The 17,939-nt window shown below is 42.2% G+C and overlaps 1 protein-coding gene across 1 annotated transcript; it reads right to left on the bottom strand.

Annotated features, from left to right (window-relative positions):
* Positions 1–9,024: 9,024 nt before the first annotated feature.
* Fzd4 (frizzled class receptor 4) lies at positions 9,025–17,937 on the bottom strand. Its single transcript, XM_015502689.2, has 2 exons — positions 17,672–17,937; positions 9,025–15,425 (listed from the first exon to the last, which is right to left on the bottom strand). Exons 1-2 carry the CDS (start codon positions 17,801–17,803, stop codon positions 14,097–14,099), a joined length of 1,461 nt encoding a protein of 486 aa, XP_015358175.2. The 5' UTR covers positions 17,804–17,937; the 3' UTR covers positions 9,025–14,096.
* Positions 17,938–17,939: the final 2 nt, after the last annotated feature.

Below are 17,939 nucleotides of genomic sequence, written 5' to 3'. Positions count from 1 at the left end.
ATATATATATATATATATATATATATATATATATATATATATATATATTAGTTGTAGTTGGACACAATAACTTTATTTTATTTACTTATTCCCATTTGATGCTGAGCATTGAACCCAGTGTCTTGCACATGCTAGGCGAGTGCTCCACCACTGAGCTACAACTCAGCCCCTGGTCTCAAAGTTTAATGGAGAAAAAAGATGTATCATGGTGAAACAACTCTACCCAGGAGCTTTTCTTTAGGCTTCCTCCCAGCCCTAAGTCTCTACGTGTTTGGCTTTTCTGTTTGTTCATTTTGTTTTGATCTACTTTTTGCACTAATGTATTTCATTCTTTCTTGACAAATCATTACTTTTACATTCTCAATCATTACCAACTACTATATCACATACTTTTTAATTGCCATGACAATTATAAAAATGATCACCACTTTTGACATACTGAATCCCAGAGAGGTTAAATAACCTACCCAAACTCATGCAGCTATGAAATTACAGAACTGGGATATGAAGCCCTAATCATCAACTCCAAAGCTCATATTCTTTCTCCCTGATGGTGCTGCTTCAGCTTTATGCAATCACTCAGGATGGACAACGTAATTTGAAAACCAAATGTGAAATAAAAATATGAGACTATTTGTTCAAAAATTATTTAGAATATCAAGATGGTAACAGCAGAGCATTAAGCATGGGTCCCTGAATGACTGCCCAGGTGCACACCCCATGAAAATAGGACCAGAACAGCCACAGTAGATGCAAATGGCATTTCCCACCAACAAAGAAAAGCATCATAGCCCAGAACACTGTGCCGGAACTTTTCAATAATTACATTTTACATGTACGTTTTCTGGTGTTACCCAGAGATTTCAGTGCTCACCACCTGGCAGGACTTTTGGGCTCTATGTTGTTGTGTCCCCAGAGAAGGCCTGGTAGCTTACCTAAGGAATACTCAGTCCTCTGAGGTAAAGGGCTACCTGGGAAAAGTACATGATCTTGAGCAATAGGAGTCTGGTCACAGCCTCACCTTGCATTCAGAACCTAAGGAGGGAGACAAGAATGCTACACACATAGAATGTGTCCCAAAGCCTCTCAGGATGAAAGTCTCTTTTTAAATCTCAGACTGGGACCTGCAGGTTTGCCCTAACAAAGGGCATGGAAGAAAAAATTCTATTAGATTATAAATCTTTTTTTTCTGCAACATGCAAGAAGGTGTTAACTCCTCTCAACCCAGTAGAAATTGAATAAAGATCACCATTTTGTCCAGTGATTATTAATCAGTGGCATGTATTCTTCAGAGATCCCAGACCCCTTCTGTGAAAGGTGTAGACCATCTTCCCAGAAAAAAAAGACATGGGCGTGTGTAAAATAATTTTGTAAACAATTGTAGAGACCCTGCAATGACTTCGTATCTTTAAAACCCCCATTTTAGATCATGGCTCTCCTAAATATGGACTCCTACAATGTTAGAACCAGACAGAACCTTGAAGATTGTTCCTTGGGGGTGGAAGCTGAGGTCATTCGGGATAATAAATTGTTCTGCAATTGATTGTCAACTCTACCTTTAAACTAGTTGCCCTACTCCTAAAGTGTGCCCATCAAAACACTGCAAGCATGTTGAACAGTCTAATGCCACAAAGGGTTGGAGCTGGGTATCACTGGGTATTTGTAGAACTCATGGACAGCTGCCAGGGTGTTGGGCTAAAGAACAGTTCAGAGATCTGTAAGACATACAAAAGCAACATAATGTCATGTGTAACTACAAACTTTCCAACTGGGTTCAGAGATGACATGAAGGAGGGCACTGTCAGCCCAGTGGGATCATCAAAGGCTCCTAGAAGATAAAATATGCACACAGGGACTGAAAAATGAGCAGAAGGGATGTGGAGGGAGTCTTCTGTCTGAGGAGACCAGAATGTGCATCTATCTACAGAGAAGGGCAAAAAGGCGTGAAGGGCTGGTGCTAGGGCACAGACAAAGCCTGAGGATAGGGTGGTACATCTGGGAGGGAGGAAGAGCCTGACCATGGGTCTTGGATACCACACTTCCGGCCTTGCTCTTGGGAAGACCAATGTCTGTTCCTGGAGATGGTGTGAGGAAGCCAGTTGTCCATCTCTTCCCGAAGGGTTCTGTGAGTAGGGTTGAGGAGGGGTGGATGTGGAGGGACAATGGCTTCTCTGATATCCCTATCACTTCTCTCCTTAGAAATCAGCCACCAGAAAACTCTGGAGAACAGTACAGGCCCCCTGCAAAGCACTCAGAAATGTCAGGCAGTAAGCCAGCAGTGTGTCTTTAAGGTGCCAAGGAAACACACTCCCAGAACAAGACCACTCACAGAACAAAGCACACTCTCAGAACAAGACTACTCCAGTAACACACAGCCAAATGAGAGGAGGCCTTTTCGAAAATATTGCTCCCTTGATATATTGATGTGTGTCCTCTGCCCAGCTTCACATTTTTCACTCCCTCTTAAATGGGGGTAGTTTAGCCCTAGGAGATGTGTGGACTCAGAGGAAGAGACATCAGTCAAGAGAAGAGAGCGTGGCCAGAAACATAAAAGGGAAATGTTTCCCTGCCATAACTTTGCAGGATTCCCAGGCTATAGGGCCACTAAGAAGCGCTTGTAAGGCATATGTTTCTTCCTGAGCAAAGACATAAACAAAAAATCTTGATTTCTGAGATACGGTATTATAATCAATATTCTGCCTTGGAGCGGTTCTGCCTCCACTCACCACTAGGTGTCATGAGAATCCTGTTTGAAAAAAAAAACACGCTTCAAAAATGCTGACCTAAAAATCATTTCCCTTTCTTCAAAGTTCTCAGTAAAAAAAAAAAAAAAAAAAAAAAAAAAAAAAAAAAAAANATCCAAAAGGAAGGTCTGTTGTTTAAAAAAAAAAAAAAAAAGGAGGAGGGGACAAAAAAAAACCTAGGAAGTGGTTTTCTTGCTCACTTGTGGAAAATGTTATACAGAATTTCTGATTGAAAGGGAAGAGGACCAGGAAAAACGTGTGTGCCTATGATATCTTTTTCAGTGGATCTGTTAGGCAATACCGACTTTTACTGATAACAGTCGCCATCAAAGAAAACTGTGTCAAGAAAGAAAACCTAGATAGGAGACATGCCTGAGATTAAGTTTCTACAAAATTAAGCCTTTATGATGGAATTGTTTCAGCTACATCACGACATAAGTCATGGTAGAAAACTCTTAGTGCCAACAAGCTGGTGGGTGCCTTAGCACTCCATAAATGACTGAACACTGCCCTCTATTACAATGGCTGTGTTCCTTCCACTACCATGTCCTACTGATCCTGGACTAGCCTGAAGAGTCTTAATGCAGGCAAACCCAAGAGTCCAGCAGTGTTTGGTCAGTGCAGCCATGGGCTCAGGCCTGTGTGCTATTTATCTGAAGTTAGTCATGTGAGGGTGTGCTGTATCAGATGTACAGAGAAAGCAGAACTCCTTGCCTCTGAAACACTAGAGTACATTTTAGAAATAAAGATTTGGCTCATTGAACAGGGCCACAGAGGACACAGCCTGTTGTGTTTTCTCTGAAAAAATTCCCCCTTGTTTCCATATCTCTGCTGCCTCCTTTATTCAGGCCCTAGTGGCTCTCATCCATGCCTCCAGCCTGCCTTCTTTCCAGCCCACAGTCCACCAACAGCCAGAGAAAAACCGAAAAAGCCACGTTGGTAAAGACACCAACATGGACATGAGCCTTCTTATTTTCAACCTCTTGCTGGCGTTCCTGTGCCAAGCACAGGAGAGAATATGGCCTCCAAGGCCTTTTGTAACTTGGCCTCAGCCCACCTTCCCTCCCACTGCAAGAATCTTAGGCTCCTGTTACACTGAAATAACTTGCTTCCCCACACCTCCCTCAGGGCAACTCATGGCCACGTTTATTCACACATTTATCTCTTTCACTTTGGGGAAAGGAGGACTACTGACCATGGACCTCTTTTACAGAACAATCTCTTTGAATTTCTAGAATTATGACTGGGAGTAGCAAAAGTAGAAAGTTCAGAGGAGACAAGGGAGACCTACCTACATAAATGCCCTACAGGGTGCAATTATTATAAAACAACACATATGCCTAGAAGAGATGTTCAACTGAGCCGGGTGCCATGGCACATGCTTGTAATCCCAGCTACTCAGGAGGCTGAGGCAGGAGGATCATTGGAAACTTAAAGAGACCCTATCTCAAAATAAAAGAAAAATAAAAAAGAGATGGGGGTATAGTTTAGTAGTAGAGTACCACTGGGTTCATTCTCCCTTAACCACTCTCCCTCAAAAAAAAAAAAAAATATATACACACACACACACACACACACACTCACACAATTGGAAGCAGTTAACTGAATATAATGATTAAGTATCTACAAAATAAAACACTTAAAAATATTAAAAGTATCTCCAATGGCACATCATGAATAAGTCCTAGTTTTTATATTTTACATATTGAATTTAGAGGGCAGCTGTGAGGAGTAGATCAAGTCTTAAAAGAGTAATGGTCTCTATGATCCACATTTTTCCTCTTTTTCTTCTTCCCTACTCTCTCCTTGAAAATTGTGTGAGTCAGACAAGTCCTTTTATAGGTCAAATGACAAGATGACAGCAGTTCAGAAGCTGCTGCATTACACTGGGCACTCAGAAGACGTTCTACCAGACTGCACGGAACAAGGCTTAGATGAGCAGTTTAGGAGGAAATTACGTAGTAAGTGTGAAAAGACTAGAAACACAGATTTAAGAGAGGGGGACAGAGGGAGCACGTGGTTTGCCATCATAAACTTCTGGAGACAAAGGGTGTCTTATTCATCTCAGTGTCATCCACAGTACTTTCCCAGGACAGTGGCTGGCACATGATGGACCTTCATTCTGCCACTCAACAAATATTTACTAAGCAGTAGAGGATTTGTTTTTCCAGGTTTTTAAGCTTGTTAATAACAGCTGAATTCTTTCTCTGTTCCATCATCTGAATTTTGGGACTCTAAGCTGGACTTGTCTTTCATATTTTTTTTCTTTTAACATTTTTCCCTCTTTCCTTCCTTAGCCCACTCTAGTGTCATATATGCAGTAGACTTCAGTGATTATTTGTTGTGGGGAAGGAGAAAATAAAAGAGAGAAGAGAGACAACTTATTGGGTGAGTGATCACTCTCTTATCTATCTTTGAGGCTGGAGAATGTTCTGAGATTAGTGCCCTAGGATCTTTCCAGAAAGCCCTGCCAAACCAATAGCTGTCGTCACCTTTGATTTCTTTCCTCTGCTATCCACATTTGCCACCAAAGATCCTCAGTGCCCTACCTAACAAGGTAACACTCTCCCTCCCTGCCTACTTTTCGTCTTTATTCCATTCCTCTCTTTATATTCATCCTGTCTTCTCTTCCTCTCTCCCTTCCTTTCTTTCTTCCTTCCTCAAATCTTCCTTAAACTAGTGCTCTGTGCCAGGCTGTGGAGACACAACAAGAAGCAGCACCAGGTGGCCAGGGAGCTCAGGAAGGGAAACAGACTCCTTCAGAGACCATTGTAAACAGTGCAGCCACACTCCCAGAGCCAAAGGTGCAGAGGCTTAAACCAACCAGTAGTGAGAAGGAAAGGAGGCAGGAAGTGACAATCAGAAGACTCAGGGAAGTTTTCCCAGAAGAGGCCACACAGACTTCAGCCCTGAAGGAAGAAGAAATGTAACCTAGCTGAAGAAAGACAGAAAGAACATTCCAGGCAGAGGGGAAAAGTACATATGCATGGGCAAGAGGTGAGAGGAAAATAATGAAAACCAGGACAGGTTCTTCTATGTGACTTATCAATTCTATCTCATGCCTTTATACTGTAGCCATTGACCTCATATCAAGTGAAATGATATAATCCTCAGGCATTTGGGGAAATTTAGATAGCCAATCATTTAATCTCTTAAATAGAAAGGCATTGATAATGTGGGCTAACCATGAGATTAAGCACGCTCTTGGGTGAAAATAGGATTAGGTGTGAGGGAGATCCAAGTATCCCACCCCAAATGTGTTTCTTAGGCATACATCAAGTTGGTTATTCAGAGAAACTGCGGACCTCTGCAGACACATGCAATAGCTCTGAAAAGCTAACCTTAAAATAAATTTATATCTAGCTTTATTAGTAAACAGAGGAGATAGGCACAGCATTTTCCATCTGACATCCCTTCTTTCTGCCTAGCGAAGATCCCCAGAGGAAAGAGAGATTGGAGGTGTGGCACCTAGCCCAGATAGAGATTGCCTCAGAAGGCGGTGACCTGGGAGACTTCATCCACATTAAGAAGGCAACGCTTGCTCATGGGCCATGTATATTCTCTTCCATAACCTTCCATCATCTGCATCCCCTTCCTTCCCACTGGAGGGCCCAATCCCTACATCTTTGTTAAGCTCTATAGAAGGTTCAACTATTTTGCCCCCGCACCTCTGCCACCCTTTGCATCTCGAATTGAATGTGTGTGTGGTTCTCACACTTAGGCACACAATAAAATTTGTATGTTCTTTGTCCTATTGTAGGTTTATTTCAGACTACACTTCTTCACAGAAAGAATTTAAAACTTCCCTATAGATGCTAACAGGAAACCAGATAGGAAACTAATGAAAATCAGGCAATTGATGAGAAACGTTAATACATTTGATATTGTATTCTCTCTCTGGGGAATTTAAGAAGTTGGAATCCTTCACCATGAAGGCTGATGAAATAATTCATGGGTCTCTTAGGCTTAGGATCAAAGAGACGGAAGGAAGAGGACAGAGTGGTCCTAGCAATTTCAGGTGATGCCAAGATCCACTTGGAAAACCTTTTGGACTAAATCTTTGCAGGTCTAATAGATTGTCAGGACATTTAGTGAGATGCTCCCAGTACTACCAACTCAGCTGCATTGCAAAGGAAAGCTGAGGAGAGGACAAATCCCTCTCCCAGTGTAGTTTATTTCCGTTCACAGAACCTCTAAAAACAGGAGGCAAGGCTGACCTCTTTAGTCAAGAGTCAGCTCAACTTTAAAATTATGATTGCTTGTGAAAGCTAAAACGGGAAAGAGAAAAAATCAGTTCTCAGGGCAGAAATGCTAAAAAACCCTTGGGCCACATTCCAGTTAGGGTCTTGGCCCTGCCCATAGAGATTCTGTTGGGGAATGGGTAGGTGGGAAATCAGCCAAGAGTTCAAACAAGTTGTGTCAGGGATCATGGGGCTTACTCTAGAGGTGTCCAGTTTACGATAATGATATTTACTATAGTGATTATACCACATAATCCTTAAAAAATAGAAGCTTCATGGTCAGTTCTTATTATTGAGAGAGATGTCTGCCAAAGTATTTACCCACTCTCAATGAACTACTTGCACTAAAGAAATCAAAGGAATTGAACATGTATTAGTTAGGGTCTCCATAACAAACTATCACAAACTGGGTGACTTAAGACAACAGAAATTTATTCTTGCACAGTTCTGGAGGCTAGAAGTCTGAAATCGAGGTTGGCTCCTTCTGGAGGCTCCAGGGAAGACTCCTCTATGCCTGTCTTCCAGCTGTCCTTGGGGTTTCTTGTTTGGTCTGCAGCTGTGTAACTTCAACCTCTGCCTTCACATGGCATTTTCCTGTGTCTGTGTCTAAATTTCCCTCTCATTAGATGGATACCATTTATTGGATTAGGACCCACCCTAATCTAGTATGAGCTCATTTTAACTTAATTACATCTGCAATGACCCTATTTTCCAAATAAGGTCACATTCACAGGTATTGAGGATTAGGGCTTCAACATAACTTTCAGAGGGACATAGTGCAACCCTTAGGAATGTAAAATGAAAACAAAATGAAATCCTGTGTAAAATAAAAACAAAACTCTGAGCTAGGAATCAGAAGCTCTGACTACCCAACCTACTAACTCCCCTTTGGGTTACCCTTGCCCTCTGTAAGTCTTGGCTTCTCCTCTCTAAAGGCAGATAAGGCTTGCCTTACTTCAGAAATGCCAACAGAATAAAAGAAAATTGTGTGAAGCATTTTCTATTGGGAAAGTGTTTCTACAAGTGCAAGGGATTATTATGAATTCATTCCAGATTGTGTTGACTTTTCCTTAACTTCATAACTACTTAATGAGTAGGTAATGGAACAAGAAACACAGTCTGTCTTATAGGGAAGAGAATTTAAATTACATGCCTCCCTTCAGTTAGGGTTTGAGATAAAAGTACAATAGCAATCTGTAGATAAGGAGAGTAGTATTGCAAATCCTTGTACACTGGGCTTTTACTCACCTAAGACGAATGGTATTCAAGTGGAGCTGAAGGGTGGGAAGCAATTTAAAAGCCAACCAAGAGAGTTGATCTCATTTGGGACATCAGCAGATATCTCCAATGGCAGTGGCCCTCCTTCCCTCTCTGTGTGGTCCACAATATTATTGGATCCTATGACAACCTCCTGATAATTGCTTTGATTGTGTTTTGTCTGATGACTTTTCTGGATATAGGGACATAGACCACCCAACTTATAAAATTAGCTAAGGAAGACATTTTCTTGACTAACGATGTAACTTATCCATGTCTATTACATGAAACAGAACAATTGTGTGCCAGAAAAAAAAATGTTAAAAATTCAAAGTTAAAAGAAATTTAAATAGGGTTGGGGAGAGACTTCCTTTTTCAGAAGATTGACGCCACAGTGGTGATAAGAAAACTTTCCTGACCACCAAATTAAGTCAATGGGACTGGGAAGGTAAAGATGGCCACCCCTCAAAATGCCAAGAAAGGTGTCATCGGGATAACAACTTGAGAGCTACAGTTACATCCAAAGCATCATGTGATCCACTTGAGTGCTACTCATGACCACAGTGGTGATAAATTCTGTTGACCTTGGATTGTGGGGGTTTGCTGACCCAGGAGAAATCCCAGAGGGGAAAAATAGCACTAGCAAAAAAAGAAACAAAGACGCTCTCGGAAAGCATTTCTCAATCTGTCCTGCAAACGGGATCCTCTATTTCTCATTGCTGAGTATGTGTGCTCCCCAGGGGCCACAACACACTTCAGTAACATGCCAAATCACACACCACTTAATAAACAAAACTTTATTTTCCTTTAATACAAAAATTAAATAGCAAAGGTTTTTTTTGTACAGTGATAAATTAGAAATTTACAGTACAGACATCAATGCAGACATACTTTTGTACATCCTTAAAAGCAGGGTCCATTTCCTTTGAAATTCAGCAATTCTTTCAGGGAAAGTGTAGAAGGAGTTACATATATAGGTACCTCTATATGGAACATCTGAAAATCCCCCAGGTTGGCCTCCAGGTTTCTGGAGCTGTGGGGTGGCATAAGGATCCAAGAAAAGGCCCCAGACCAACTAGCTTGACTGCTGCACAAAGCAGGTTAGGTATAGCAGTTAACATCTTTCTTATGAAGAACTCAAAGCGTCTTCATGCTTAGACCTTCTAAAGCCTCACAACACCCTGTGAGGTAGAAGAAATTCAGAACCACCGACATGCCTCACTGGGAGAGCTCTAGAAAGCAGCTTACCCCTTCCAAAACACAGCCAAGTCAGAGTCTAAGCCTATTAACAGGATTTGGAAACTTTTCACCACCTGGGAGGGAAGATGGAACAAACCTTTGTGGGACAGACCTGCTTTCACCCTTTTCAGAAGCCTTATGGGGTATGACAGTGGTCATGGACTGAATATTATCGGAGATCAAGGAGGTACAAAAGCTTTGAGGATATGGCTCATACAGGACCCCCAAAAGGCCCTCTATAAATTGCCTGGATGAATACTAGGAATTTGCTGATGCAAAGAAAGGAAATAGGTAAAGCAGAAACAGGCAACTATCAAGGCAACTAGGCTAGCGAGGGAAGAGGCATATGAGGGGCATCTGTGGCTCACTTCCCTCCTGGTACTGTCAAGCATGCTATTACTGCACATATGTATGGCAAGAGGCAGCAACAGAAAACCTCTATCCAGGCTACAGTGAAACAAAAATCCATTATTTAAGCTTCTAGGATCTGTTTCCAGGTAGGAGCAAAATGCTCTCATAGTAGTTTCCAAGATCTGTGACCTAGCCATGGAGGAAAAATGATAACCCAGGTCCTTTGCCAGATATGATGCAAATCTAGACAGGGACTCTGAACTCAAGTACAATAAAGGGACATGGAGAACTGTCAGACTTATATGATAGGCTGGAATAGCAACTCTATCCAGTGCCTTCCATCACAGAATGAAATTCAGGATGCAGAAAGATTTTAAAAGGCTCCTTCCAAAATCTGTGCTCTGGCTCCTTTTCTTTTTTTCCCCCAACACTGGGGATCAACCCCGGGGTCTTATGCTTCACTTTGTGCATTCTACCACTGAGCCACATCTCCAGCCCTACGTGGCTCCCTTTCCTAACTGCTGCCAAAGATTGCACCTTCCTGGCAAAATCTTTTTAAACTGAGCCTGTCCCTTCAGGGTGAGTGTGTTGAGTTCATCTTTGTGTCGTCAGGTTCCAGCCTGGTTCTATCACAAAAATAACTTAATTTTATAACCAGGAGGCCGAAGGGGTCCAGAGACATAGAGCTGGGGTTGTTGAATAGAATCACAATTCAGCATCTAATGCAGAAGTGCAGGTGAAGGAATGACCAGGGAAAGGAAAGTCAGAAAGCGTGTTAAGGAAATGAAAAGTGTCACCCCTTCTCCGGTTTCAGGCCCCTAAGCAAGCTGCCAGTTCAGAAGCAGTCTCAGTGAACAGGAAATGGGTCTCCATTAAGGAAAAAGGATCTGAATCAACCAAGTAGTTCAACCGGATGGTTCTGGCCAGTTCTACCCTACTCCATGTTCCTCTGCCCTGAGGTTTAGCCTGCATAAGCCAAAGAAAGGAGTCTGCCAGAGATGAGGTTGGACAGAGGTGCCCTTGGCCCTGTTTAATAAAATCTCTGGAGACTGAGGGATTTTTGTAGAAAGCTACAAGCATACCTATTATACTAAATTTCAGAGAAAGAAAAATAAATCTAACTTTTCCTCTAGCAAGACACCGTCTTCAAATATTTCTACACAAATCCCAGGGAGCACCCAGAGCTCTGACTTGCCTACCCCCAAAATTATATTAGTGCAGGAGCTTGTTTCCTTGTAGCCTATTCTGAGTCTTCCTTGGGGATTTCTATGGAAATTGTCATGAAGCAAAGTTGATGCTTTTTGTCAAAACCCCTGTAATTGATTTGGAAGGAATCTTGGGAACGGATAAGAGATATGTTAAAGGTAGAAGGACCCAAGAAGAGGTTTGTGGGAAGGAAACAGTAAAACAGATGTGAATTCCAGAGGCCCCAAGTCCTTCAAAAAACCAATAGCAAAGTTTAGCAGACCCAAGTGCATCCCCACCCTAATACATCCCTTAGACAAACACAGCCTATCTCCCAGGACATCCCCAAGTGCCTAACACAGGGCTTTACACACAGTTGGCACTCAATAAATGTGCTGATAATTGACCTTTATTTTTTAAACAAATATCAATTTAAGAGGCAACGGAGTCACTTGAAGTTTGTTGGTAACTGACTCCTCAGTCACAGAGTTCCTTTCCTGAAACTGTAAACACTCCATTGTCTGGAATGTGAAAGGAAAGGCCTATAACCCTGTTGCATTGCCAACACTACTAATCCAGTCTGCACCTATGGCTACTTCTGATCAAATGTGCCTTCTCCTGAGAAGGCAAGAGATTTGTTGAATTGACAGTGAAACTGCAAAACATTGTCAGGACACTACTCCAGAACTCAGTAGTACAGGTTCACCTAAGTGCCCTTTTATTGTTAGGATTATTATTTAATCTTTGACCAATATTGCCCATCCCTCTGCTAGGTTCTGTCTTGGTCACAAAAATCACTGAAGTGTTACAAAGAATACTACATAACAAACCCCTCTACTCTAACACTAAGGCCAGTCCCCCCACTGCATGGTCCTTCTTTTCCCTGGGCCAGAATGTCTGCACAACTCCCCAGACACCAGAGCGGAGCGTGAGTAAGGGCAGGCTCTGCCCCTGGGTGCATGCTCCAGGGCCCTGGACAGCTATGGGAACTATCTGCAAGCAGCACGGAGTTCACATTTTACATTAGGCAATGCAATCAGATGAAATTACACTGGCCCTTCCCGGGATCAGTTCTCATGCTCCTATAGCTCTAACCCGAAGTCCAACCTAGGTACTCAGATCACATGAAGCAGCAGGGGCCACCCAGGCCCACAAAGTTTCTATCTAAAAAGTCTCAAGACTTTCTCTTCCAAACACATAATGCACTTTATGCGCATCTGGATCTCAGACTGCTCAATTATACACAAAAACAAAGAAGGAAGGGAAACATCAAACCATTGGTATAAAGCTCAAACAAAAAAGCCATGCTTATTTTCAGAGTTCGATTACCTATTTGGAATTTGAGTCCCTAGAAATGTTTCTGAACTTAGAGTGCAATAGAAAAAGAAAAATGACCTTTTAAAAGGCATGGATTAATAAATGAGTCATTGCAAAGCAGTTGCTGAAGCAAAACATCATATATGAGTTATAAGAAGAGCAACCTGTGACACTGACAACAAATTGTCCCAGATCTGGTGATTAGAAGGCCTAAGGCGAGTTAAGAGAAAGGCCAGTTAACAATTTTAAAAGAACTGGAATTTTTGATAGGTTGCTAGGGGGTGCCCCCTTGTGAGAAACGTAAAGCATAAATTTTAAAAGCTCTGGATGCCTCTGCAAAAGGCAATTAAGACCTGTGCTGTTAGGGTTTGCAGTTCATTTCATATGGTCTACACTTTATTCCCTGCTAACCAATCCAGCTCCTGGCTGGCATTCTGGAGATTCATTATGCACCATATAAATACTCCAGGCCACACTGCCTCCAATGAAATCTTATAAGGAGCCTTTGCCAATTACTAAGGAACAATTATGCACCAAGTAGTTGGATTAGCTGTCCTTAGTTCCCTTTACAAAACTGAATAAGTCTCCATGGTGGTAAGTAGACCAGACTCTGATAACATTCCTATGCCAAGGAAAAAAGGCACTATCATTCTAAGAATGCAGTTGACCATAGTTTTAAAGTCAGTTGAGTATACTATGTCATGGTCCAAGAATGCGCTTTTAATTGTAATTGACACACACAAATTACACAGTTAATCTGTGTGAATGCAAAGTTGCCAAGAAATTTAACATTTTAGCTCTTCCAGACTGGCGTCTGCACAGATGCAATCACACAAAGTAAAAATATATTAAGTCCCCATTGCTCAATGCAAGAGGTCTCTGGGGTTGCTAAGGTAAGTCAACCTAGTAAATCTCATTTTTCCTCTGAATTAAGTGATTGTCAGAACGTGAATCACCCTTCCTTTTCTCCTCATTAGGCATGCTGCAGTGCAAATATTCCTATAAAAATAACTTTTGGGGGGTCATTAGTGTAAAACGAAGAAAACAGCAGCAGCCTAGAACAGAGATGTTGAAATTTAAATAGAGAAAGAGAAGAAAAATCCACTGGATACCTTGTGTGTGTTAGTTCAGTACTTTTGTTTGTTCAAACAATTCTGTTTTATGACAAAGGCACTGGAAGATTTTGACACCACCTCTTGGGAGTGCAATCTACAAAGTTCTAAACAGAAGACAGTGCACCACAGATGTTTATGTTAGATCAGCCAAACTATAAAACTCTTGTAACACTTCTCTGAACCCAGCATTTCCAGTGTTTATAGATCACTTTGCTATCTGAAAGACCTAGTTAGTATTTAGAATTTAAAAGGATTTAAAAATTAATCTTTCTCCCTGCAAGTTACCAACTCACACTCAAATCCCACCCAGTAGAGAAAAACAGCATCACCCTGGACTTTTTGGATCTAGGCAGGACCTCCATGCTCCAAGCTGCAACCTGCTAAAGTGATCAACATCTTGATTTTTCACAGCTTTGCAAGCCTCTAACTGGCTTTTCCATTTTGGATAATTTCAAAGTCTGCAGCAAGATCACTGCTTTTTATGATGCTGGGGTGGGGGGGTGAGGGGTGGTGGGTTGATGGGGATCTCTTAAGTGTTGCTAGTTTGTTCAAACTGAGATTCACCACATAAAACTTTTAGTTGCACTTCCACAGAAATGCTGACAACCCCACTTCAAGATGAAGAAAGTGTGGAGGCTGGCTAAGCCTTACACCACAGTTTCATTGCCTTTCCCAGGCTTCACCCAACCATTCCCTCTCTTCTCTCTCTTTACCTTCCCAGAATTCACCAATCTGTTGGAACACTTCTGCCACGTGTGAAGCGTTTTGGCAGACCAGATCCACATGCCTGAAGTGATGCCCACAAGCAAAGACATAAAAATTTTCAACATTTCAACAGCCATATTGGAGTCATCTGCAGAATACCGAAAGATTGCCCAATTAGAGATTTCATAGAAATAACAGGCAATCACACAGGTTGCAGGAACGGTATACAGTACTGAGAAGACCCCAATCTTGACCATCAGTCTTTCCAATTTGTCTGTCTTTGTCCCATCCTTTTGAAGATTTGACCGAATTTTGAATAAGGCCACCAAACCTGCAGCAATGAACAAAGTTCCAATCACCAAATAAGTGAAGAGAGGGGCCACCACAAAGCCAGTGAGGGCATCAAGGTTTTGATTCCCAACATAGCACAGGCCAGTCAGTTCATCGGCATCCACCAATCTCATAATCAAGATGACAATAGTCTTCACTGCTGGGATGGCCCAGGCTGCAATGTGGAAATAAGAGCTGTGCATTTCAATGGCTTCATGACCCCATTTGAGTCCTGCTGCCAAAAACCAAGTGAGTGTCAGAATAACCCACCAAATGGAGCTGGCCATTCCAAAAAAGTACATCAGCAAGAAAATTATTGCACATCCTGTGTTCTTAAGTCCTTCTTGGATAAGAACGGGTTCTGCTGCCTCTTCAAAATCGCAGGATATCCTTTCCCGGCCTACAGTCAGCCTGACAATATAAGCAATGCTATAAATATTATAGCACATACTGAGAAATATGATGGGGCGCTCAGGGTAAGAAAACCTGGAAGAATCAATCAGAAAGGTCAGCACGGTGAAGGCAGTGGAGATGAAGCACAGGCTGGCCCACACCGCCATCCAGGTATCAGTGAACTCCTTGGCTGAGCGGCTGTATAAACCAGCATCGTAGCCACACTTAAGAACGCAGTTCAGGCTCCTTTTCACCCAAATATACTGATCTGAATTGGTTCCCACGGAGTGACACTCCTCCCCAGGCTGTACAGGGGTTTTGTGAGGTAAGGGCACCTCTTCGTCACCTGGCCCTTCCATGCACATGTGATTGTGGTCGTTCTGTGGTGGGAATTTGCTGCAATTTAGGCTCTCTGGCCAGGCAAATCCAAATTCCTTCAGGACCGGTTCACAGCGTCTCTTGACGGAAAGACACATACCGCCACATGGGCCGATGGGGATGTTGATCTTCTCTGTGCACATTGGCACATAAACCGAACAAAGGAAGAACTGGAAAAGTAACGAAATGAACAAAGAAAACAATGACTTGGAAGTTTGGCCAAATGCTTGCACAAAGTTGAGTGAATGCTTCCAAGCAATGTACATATATCTACTTTTAAACCAGCCTACTATGAGTCTGTTTACTCTGCCCTCAAACAAGGGTGCCTAATAATCCATCACTTTTATACACTTAGTTTGGCTCTAGTAGTCCTGTCCAGAGGAACATTAAATAAATAAATACATAAATAAGAAGGGTCTTAAGAATTATATAATCCCTTTTCACATCATAACCCTTAAGAAAATAAACTTTTAAAAACTGGTTTTCAATCTCCCTCTCCTTTTTAGCTACTATTTGAAAAAGTTGAAGAGTCTAATAAAATAATTCATTTATTTAAGTGATGGGGTGCTCACTTTTTGTCCTCATTTTTTCAACACCTCAAAAATAAAAATAATGTGGGCTAGGGTTATAGCTCAGTGGTAAAGTGCCCGCCGGGCACGCGTGAGACACTGGGTTCGATCCTCAGAACCACATAAAAATAAAGTAAAGGTATTGTGTCCATCTACTACAACAACAAAAATATTAAAGAAAAAAATAAATGTAATGTAAATATATTTATACACACACATATCTTGTTAATATTCTCTTTTCCTCTATTTTATTCTTTACATTTTTAAAAATCAGTCCCATATTGAAAATGAAAATATACCAACAGAGACACTGTTAGACCCAAGGATAAGATAGATTGAGGTCTCTGGTCACTGGGGATTTGTTTGGCTAGGGTTTACTCAATGAATAGTAATAAAGCACAATAGGAAAATGTAAATGTTAAGTCCCTGAAACTGCAATACCAGCAGGGGAGAGTCCAGTTGCTGTCCTCAATTCCTCCAGCATTGATAAACAGTCTCCTTGGCTCCTTACAGATGTTGTCTATGAAGTCTAGAGTTACAAGTAACTATTTTCCAGCATGTAAAGGGATCCTGGCCTGTCCTTCAAAACAGCTTGGCTGCTTCCCCAGAATACATGTAATTAAAAATATATATCCCTGCAAAAGCTGTTTCTCCAACAAAATTGCCACTGATGTCAGGATATGTGCTGTTTCCAAACTGAGAGCTAGAGGATCATTTCTTAAGCTTTTATAACCTAGTTCTAAAGTTCTGAAATTTCCAAAGGGATATTCCACCAGGAACAGGTCTAATCCCATCCATCTTTCCAAAACCACAATCCAACTTTTAAAATGACCTATGTAAAAACATGCAGCTAGTAAGTAAGCTGTATGTCTGTTTCTTATCTCTCAGAAGTTGCAGCCAGAACCATAGATTTCTGAAGCTTTTAGCCTGGACAACTAATCTCTATTTTTTTCCCCCTCAACTGCTTTCTTTTCTAAATTTCTAAAAATCACTCAGTCTTCTCAACCAAAAACCAATGAATGTTAAGTTTTTAAATTTTCCTTTCAGTCTTTCCCCATAATGAATTGGTTGTTGCAAGATTACAATTACCCTACATATGCATATTCTTTCTTCACTTATTATTCTAAGACAATTTCTGTCATTACACATTACATAAGTTTAAAAAATTTTAATGACTGCAAAAAAAAAAAAATCTTCCAATCTACAAGCTAACTTCTGGAACTCTGTCTCTCCTTTCAAACACTAAATCTTACTTCAACCCTGAGGATGAGAAAGAACTCAAGTCAACCCAACTAACTCCTTCCTGTATGACCTCTAAAACCAGAGGGACGACGCAAGGAGGGGTCATTCCGCAGCAAACGGGCCGTAGTATTTTATTTAATAACTCATTCCCCAAAATAAGGAGAGAAAGAAGGTCCGTGAGGGACAGGGAAGGGAGGAGAAGTTCCTGTCTTCTTATCTCTCCTTCCAAGTCTTAACTCCATTTGGCTCCTCTGCCTAGGACTCGCCCACCGAGCAGTGGCTGGAATCCTTGGCAAAGATAACCCTCAGCTCCACTGGGGTTAGGGGCTTGGCCAGACATGGGTGGGCAGGGGAGAAAAACGGAAGGGCGGGGTGTAAGAGTGGGTTCTTTCTCAGGCCAAATGACTTACACAACGTTTTGGCTTCCAGTCCCTAAGTAGGGACAGAAAAGTGGTAGTGGGGTTGGAAATCACTTTTCCAGGAGTTTTGTAACCCTCAGGCTTGAAAGGGGAGAGGGGTCTCGATTTAGCATGAGCTCTACCGGGGGAGTTTGGGGCATCTCTGCCCAAAGGGTCACGCCAAGGGTGGGGGTTAGGGACGCCCACCTGCAGCTGGCTGGAGCAGCCGTACTGAATCAGCGGCGTGAAAGTTGTCAGTTGGAGCTCGGCGTCCGTCTGCAGCTCGTGCCCCACCAGGTTGGGCATCTTGGTCACGTTGTAGCCGAGGTTCTGGCACATGGAGATGCGGATGGGGTCGCAACGCCGCTCCTCCTCGTCCCCGAAACTCCGTGCCCGCCCCAGCAGTAGGAGCAACTGCAGCAGCAGCCCCAGACTGAGCCCGACACCTCCGGGTGCCCCCGGGACGCTCGGCCCT

The sequence above is a fragment of the Marmota marmota genome, unplaced genomic scaffold, assembly GCF_001458135.2.
Source record: "Marmota marmota marmota unplaced genomic scaffold, marMar, whole genome shotgun sequence".
Classification (NCBI taxonomy): Eukaryota; Metazoa; Chordata; class Mammalia; order Rodentia; family Sciuridae; genus Marmota; species Marmota marmota.
Note: the sequence above shows the minus strand (reverse complement) of the source record. Positions and strands in the feature narration are given on the sequence as shown.